Here is a 7,227-nt window from a genome sequence, read left to right as displayed (position 1 = left end):
GGTGTTTTTGACCCCGGTTTTGTCCGACGTGGCGGCTAAGTCAGCGTGGGACTCAAGTGGACCCATATGTCAGGATACCACGTCATCACCCTCTTTCCTTCCCCTCCTCTCCCTCTCTCTCTCCTTTGTCTTCTCGCAGGTTGGCTGGCGGGTGGGGTGGAGCCGGCGGGGCGAAGCGGGAGAGGAAGAGAGTGATGGCGGCCGGCAACGTGGGAGAAGAGGAAGCAGTGGTAGCAGAGGCCACAACCGCCGTCCAGCGAGGGAGTGGGGACGGCGGGAGAAGGCGAGGTGGGGATCGACCGCGATGGGAGAAGGTGAGACGGGGGCGGCCATTCCTCCCTCTTGGTGCCGCTGCCGACGGCGGACGGCCCGGCACGGCGTGGGGACGCAGTTGTGGGCGCCGTGGCGGACAGTGGTGCGCACCACTCTCCGTCGGGACCGACGACGCGGAGCGGCGTGGGGGCCGTCCTCAGGCACGGCGCTACCCTGGATCCAAGTGGCGCGAAGATGGAGGAGATAGGGAAGAGGAAGAGGTGGTGCTCCTCCTCCTCGAACCCATCATCGTCGTCCGCCAGCCGCCTGCTCCACGCGCCACCGCCTCACCGGCCTGCTTGCTTTACCCTACTTGACGGTGCCCGACGGTGTGGCAGCATCATCATCGTCGGAGCTGGAGGCCATCCGGTGGGGGACCGCCAAGCGGCAGGCCGCCCGCGATAAGGTCGAGGATGAGGTCGTCCTCCGTCCGGGCTCCCTCCTCGACAGCTTCTCCTTCGCTGCCGTTGAGTTCCTCAGGCACGTTGAGCTTCTCCTTCGCTGACGACGCGGCGTGGGGGCGCAGAAGGGGGTGCCGCGGTTGATGGTGGTGCACACCGCTCTCCTACGGGGCCGACAGCGCGGCATGGCATTGGGGTGCCACGACTAACGGCGGTGCGCGGGCTCCACCGATTCTTTCCACCGACGATGCAGAGCGGGAACGAGGAGCAATGCGTGGAGCAGCGACGACGAGACGCGACGGCGTGGAGCGCGCTCCCCATCTCCTCTGACGCCTTCCACCGAGCCACCGCTGTCTCCACAGCCATCTCCCTTGTCGCCTTCTCCACCCACCGCCGCTCCACCTCACCATCGCCCCACTCCGCCCACCGCCGCCCCTCTCCATCCCGCCGGCTCCGTGCGCCGCCGCTCCACCTGCTTCGCTCCCCTCTGCTCAGCTGCTCCCATGGGAGAGAGCAGATAGATACAGAGAAGAGAGGGGATGAGAGAGGAGAGGAGAGAGGGGATGAAGAGGCTGACGTGTGAGGCCCATGTGAGTCCCATGCTGATTCAGCTACCACGTCGGATAAAACCAGAGTCAAAGCCGCCGAGGAACCTAATTTATACTAATTTTATAAGATGAGGGATGCGTTGTATCTGGTTTTACGGTTCAAGTGATGACAAGTTGAGGGAACTTCGGTGTACTTTTTCCCTTCACAAGAGAAGACGACTCATCGAGAGTTTATGTTTGTGGGCTTTCGGAGTTGTTCGTTCATGGGCTAGTTTGTATAGGTTGGCAACTCATCTCCTCTTAGGTGGGCTTCCATTATTGCAACTTTAACGGGCAAATCTAAGCCTGGTAAAGTTGCCATGTTGGCCCACTCATCACGCCTTTTGCTTTGCTGTGTACATCGTGTTCCTTTAAGCTGGTTGTTCAATACAGTATCATGGATTTTCCTTCGTACTAGTACTGTACTAGTATGCCCTTTCTTACTTTTTTCTACCTTGGAGTGCCGTGCTGATTGCCCTCCTCCTATCAAAAGAAAAAGGCTAGGTAATTATTGGGAAGCAATGGGTTCTCTTCTCCAAGTCATGGTTAATCCTTTTATATGCTTTCATTCCATAGGGAAATAAACCTAAAAATAAGATATACTAATCATGTTTTGTGGGGTATAACACTAATCATCAAGTCCTCCTTTACAAGAAAAGGATTTTAGATTTTTTTTTAAAAGAAACTGAAAAAATTGTTAGGAACTTTTGGTGTTTCAAAGGAGCTCATATTTTATTTCCTCTTTTTATCTGAAACGCACGGTAGATAATTTGAGCAAAGCAAACGACATATCGCAAATAAAAAAAAAAACAAGAACAACAAGCAACAAATGTCTTACTATTGTTATCATACGTGTTAACACTAAATACACCGTTTACAGTTTAAAAATTAGGCTGATAAAAATCAAGATAAAATTTTGTCTTAATCGGAAACGAACGAGATATAAGGGAGAAAAAACTTAAAAGAAAAAAAAAAGCTCAGACGATGCCATTTGGTGCAACTGGTAAGCGACAATCAGCGGCCAGCTCTATAGAAAAAGAACGCCATTTGTGCTCCACTACAACAAAAAGCCCGAGACGGAGCACGCTGACGTGTAAACGGTGTAAAACGCCATCCACGGCCGGATTTCCCCTCGCCACCGTTACAGTCACCGCAAATCACCGTAGCCGACGCTCACCTCCTCACCCGAAACAGCTCAAGTGCTCAACTGGACAAAGCCAGGAGCAAAAATATTTTTCAAGTTTCAGGGAAACCAACCGAGGAAAATATACAGTGCAAACCACACACATATATATATTGGAAACTTAGAAGTGTATATATAGTGGAAACTTAGAAGTGTATATATAGTGGAAACTTGGAATTGGATCAAGAAATAGACGTCCAAGATTCATCCACATCACCGCGAGTTAAAATTTAACTCGCAGTAAAATTTTCTCGGACGAATCTCGAACGTCTATTTCTCGATCCAACGGTAAGTACTGCTACATATTTTCCCAACCAACCGCCCGCACGTCGCACGCCAGCTTCCACCGGGCGGTAACCCCACCACCAACCCCCCACTAACCCCAACTCCTTTCTCTCTCTCTCCTCCCCGTCAAGGCGTCAAGGCGTCAACACGTCAAGCAGAGGAAGAGCAGAGCGGAGAGGGCGAAGCGGAGCGAGGCGAGCGAAAAAGCGGCAGCGAAAGCGAGAGGCAAAGCAGATGAGGCCAAAGCGAGTCGCGGATTAGGGAGAGACGCAACAAAAGGGAAGCGCGGCGAGGAGGAGGAGGCGGAGGCGGAGGCGGGAGGGGGCGATGGTGAGGCAGGGCGTCGTCGTCGGCGGCGGCGGCGAGATTACGCAGGCCGGCAGCGGCAGCGGCAGCATTGCCGGGTCGGCGACCGCGCCGGCGGCGAGCCCCCACCAGGTGAGACCAGCCCAGCGCCTCCCGTTTCCCCCCCCCCCCTTCCTTCCCTCGCTTGGTGTGCTCGCGCTCCCGCTGTGTAGTCGATGGCTTGCTTGTTGCTGGCTTTTGCTTGCTGAGAGTCCTAGCGTGGGCCGATTCGGTACCCCGATTTTGTTCGCGCGACGAAGTGCGGGAGTGGAGTTCTACTAGTTACGATTTTGAGCGATTTACTAGCGGAATTGTAACCATGGATTCTGATGACGCGAATCGGTCGCTTACTCATGCGCGCGTTCGAACTTGTTTGCTTGTATGTTTGTGTTTGCACATTTTGAATCGTTATAAATGGAGTGTGCGCATGTGTTCAACTCTCGAACTGCTATTTGGCGACTCAATTGGTTCGTGCAATCGTGCGAATGCATGTGTGTGGAATTGGGTGTTTTCGATGCTGTTTGTGCGTCCAATTGGCTGTAGGAGACTACCCGTGGCATGGCACTTGCTGACAAATTGGGGGAACAGTGTGTGAATCGGAGCTACTCTAGGCCTAAGATTGCTGCTGTAGTTGTTGCAGAAATGAACAGTAGCATTCAAATTGAAAAACGGTCACAATGAAGTGGTTGGGGTTTTGCCGATTAGGTGGCCTACTGGCATGTTATAAAATTTCCAGCATTACCATGATGAGATGAGTCGGCCCGTCAGGTGGTATTTGGTTTGTGTGGGAAGTTTGAAATTGCATCATTGGGATGAACCAATGGAGAAATAATGTTTTCAATTCTCTTTTGACTTAAAGTACAGAAGTAGTTAGCGATTTGGTGATTTTGTGAGTCCCAATGTTTAGGTAGTGCCAAACTTTGTGGGCATGTTTGATTCGGTGCTCAAATAGTGCTCATGCAAGATGAATATATTAGCATTGCCTAAGTTTTATTAGGTTAGGTTTTTGTTGACATGTTTGGTTTGCTACCTTACCAAATTTTGATAGGGTAAAACCAAACTAACTAATTGGGCTTGTGACTTGTGTGGTTGCAGTTGTTTCACTGACTTTAATTGCACAAATATGTAGGTTTCATTCCTTTATGTTATCTTGCTCACTGGAGTACGAATTAGCTCATTTTTCTTATGTTTGAAGATAGCCTGATATACTTGTTGTTAGACAATACATTGATGAGAGTGTTCCCCATTTGCTTTCTGTCTATTCAAAAGAATTAATTATAAATAACAATTTGTTCCATTTTTTCAAAGAAAGGCGATCTGGTCGCAATTTTGTCCCTTAGCTACATTACTGAATTTGCTATAGTTGGTTAAGCTTGTAGGACTATTCTGAACTGCCCCAGTGCCTCATTTTGTTTCCATGCATTAAACAAATATGTTGTATTTCATTATCATTGTCCCTGAGTAATAATAGAAAGAACCCGTGACATATATTTTCAACAAGTCCATCGGGGCCATTTACAATTTTCAAGGCATTACTTTGCTTTGTAGCTGATAGTTCCATAGTAATAAATTACTTGGCCATTGCTTTAAAGCATAATCAGGTGATCATGATAGACTTTGTGCATACATTTTTTAGTTGAAAAACTAAACGCTGATAATCCAAACACGCCTTGACTTATAAAAGTGTCTGTCAGAATTCCATCACTTTTTTTTTGTTGATTTGAACTAATTTCTGCTCTCTTTTCGAGGACATAGCTATTACTTTGATTTAACCTACATCACTTTGCTAACATTCAAAACATTACTTCCTCAGGTGGCAGTTGAAATAGATGAGCAAATTTACTCCCCAGCATTTGGCAATATTGTTGTCCCTGATAGTCGTGGTTGCTGCAGTGGTTTCACATCCAGTGTCACAAGAGTGGTGTTTATCTTACACCTCCTTGCTTTCATTGCCCTCACAATCTTCCTTGGTGTCCAGGCCTCTTCCCGACAGAATCCTACCTACAAGCCTTTCGCCAACTTTGTTCCTCTTGCCTCCTCTGTCATAGTATCCATAATTGCAGGTTGCTTTTGGGTCATCCTTGCAGTCATTAACCCTCCAAAAGCCATCAAGACCTCACTCTGGGCAGCCCCTGTTCTTGCACTGGCCTGCGATGTAGTCATACTCCTTGTTGGCAATGGGGCTGCACTTGGTATTGGAGTGCTCATAGTTGTAGTTGCCATTGCCGTGGCACTATACAGTTGTTGGGCCAGTGGTCCACGTCTTCAGCATGCCACTGCAGTGCTTTCCACCTCTCTTAATGCAGCACATTTGCCTCCTACTGCTTCCTGCCTAGTTGTCTTTGTCATTCTTGCTGCATTTGGCTATATGTCTTTCTGGACAGTCGCTATCAGCTGCATTGCTGCTGCAGAAGGGTACTTCATGAACTTTAAGATGGCTTATGTGGTTGCACTTTTGGTGAGCATGGCATGGACCATGCAGGTACTTCGCTACTTTGTCTATGTGGCTGTGGCAAAACTGGCACATACACGGCTTGTCTATGGAGTCCGTATGCCAGGTGGCACCGTTGAAGCATTCTGTGGCACAATGATGGGGCCATCCTTCGGCGATATATGCATGGGAGCTGTGGCTGTCCCTGTTATTGCAGCAGTGAGGAGCTTTGCTCGAGCAATCAATGCTGTGACTAAGGGCAATGATGAGTTCTGCCAGGGCTGCTGCTTGGCTATATCAGATAAACTGATGGGACGGGTCAACCGGTGGGGTTTTGTACACGTAGGAGTGCGTGGCAAGGCATTCTGTGTGGCTTCGCGGGATGTGTGGTCTCTTTTCGTTCTCCGTGGGATATCAAAGCTGGTTGATTCAGACCTCACTGGTTCATTCTGCTTCCTTTCTGCTGTCACAGGAGGTGCATTGGCCTCACTAGTTGCTGGCTCATGGGCACTAGCCATGGATAAAGAACATAAGGAGCTTGCTCTGCCAGTAGCCATTTATTCATTTCTCATCGGTTATTACATGGTAGTCCACTCAACCTCTCGCACTCTGTTCTTTGAGTGCTCATCTGCAATTAATTCTGGATTAGTTAAACCTGATCGAACATGTTTTTGAACTTTTTTCTCGCAAGTAATAGTATACTTTTGCCATACTGAAACATGACTAAATTGATTTGGCCTTTGTAATCAAGAGGTAGCATAAGTCTGTTGCTTCAATATTTTGCAAGCCTAATATGTGCCATTTGAAATTTTGTAAGACAGCATCCGGTAAGGTTCCAAGCTAGTTGGTATCAAAGAATATAAACCAGTCACCAGCTACAATCCTATAAAATTTGAATTTAACTTTAGGCTGTCTTGGTGAAATATTACGGGCCTACCGTCCAAACTTATTTTTTTTGTTCTAGGTATTCTTTTATCCATATTATTTGGAAAACAAGATACTAGTTATATTACTATAATAGAGAGACATAATATTATTTACTCATTTTAAAGTGCAGAGATCCAGCATCTCATGGGATGTAATACTCATGCTGTTTAGACATCTTGTTTTCTAATCCTCTTGTTTGCTTCTTGTTGCAATGGTGCAGTGCCGAATGATAATTGCGTGGCCACAGGCTTGTGTTGCAACATATCATGTTGCATATGCAGAGAACCCACAGAACCCTCACCTGGGGACACTTATACCAGACCATCTGCGTGAGCTCCAAGCACTAGCAACGGACTGATCTCGTAAAAATATTCGCCAGCGTGACCCTTGCAGAGTTGCGCATTCTTCCCATTATATTGATGGTTCTTCAATTCCTTCAGCCATTTTTTCAGATTCCTGCATCAGTGCAGATATTTCTATACTCTGCTGCTGTTGTTGCCGCTTATGAGTACTGCATATGTACAGCAAATTTTTGCGTGCTCAGTTGTGTAGATATTGCATTAACCAAAAGAAAGATATTAGATGATCTGAGACACCAAGACATATAGCTGTAGAGGAAATAGCACAGTGAACACATAAATAGAATGGATATATTCATTTTCGTGGATAATTGTTGCTTGCCAGTTGCAGGTGCATTTGCAGATGCGGTTGTTGATGCTTTTGCCGTTAGGCTGTGCAGAATTAAAGCATTTATTT

General features: G+C 47.7%; 1 protein-coding gene across 1 annotated transcript; it reads left to right on the top strand.

Annotated features, from left to right (window-relative positions):
- Positions 1 to 2,893: 2,893 nt before the first annotated feature.
- On the top strand, positions 2,894 to 7,141 carry LOC4333593 (protein PNS1). The gene is made up of 3 exons (XM_015772699.3): positions 2,894 to 3,206; positions 4,927 to 6,129; positions 6,692 to 7,141. The coding sequence occupies exons 1-3, from the start codon at positions 3,096 to 3,098 to the stop codon at positions 6,827 to 6,829; spliced, it is 1,452 nt and encodes a 483-aa protein (XP_015628185.1). The 5' UTR covers positions 2,894 to 3,095; the 3' UTR covers positions 6,830 to 7,141.
- The last annotated feature ends 86 nt before the right edge of the window (positions 7,142 to 7,227 follow it).

The sequence above is a fragment of the Oryza sativa genome, chromosome 3 (genome assembly GCF_034140825.1).
Source record: "Oryza sativa Japonica Group chromosome 3, ASM3414082v1".
NCBI lineage: Eukaryota > Viridiplantae > Streptophyta > Magnoliopsida > Poales > Poaceae > Oryza > Oryza sativa.
Note: the sequence above shows the minus strand (reverse complement) of the source record. Positions and strands in the feature narration are given on the sequence as shown.

Coding starts and splice junctions, on each gene's coding strand:
- LOC4333593 (XM_015772699.3), top strand. CDS start 3,096: ATGGTGAGGCAGGGCGTCGTCGTCGGCGGCGGCGGCGAGATTACGCAG. Junction 3,207..4,926: donor CGGCGGCGAGCCCCCACCAG/GTGAGACCAGCC, acceptor TTACTTCCTCAG/GTGGCAGTTGAAATAGATGA. Junction 6,130..6,691: donor TTCTCATCGGTTATTACATG/GTAGTCCACTCA, acceptor GCAATGGTGCAG/TGCCGAATGATAATTGCGTG.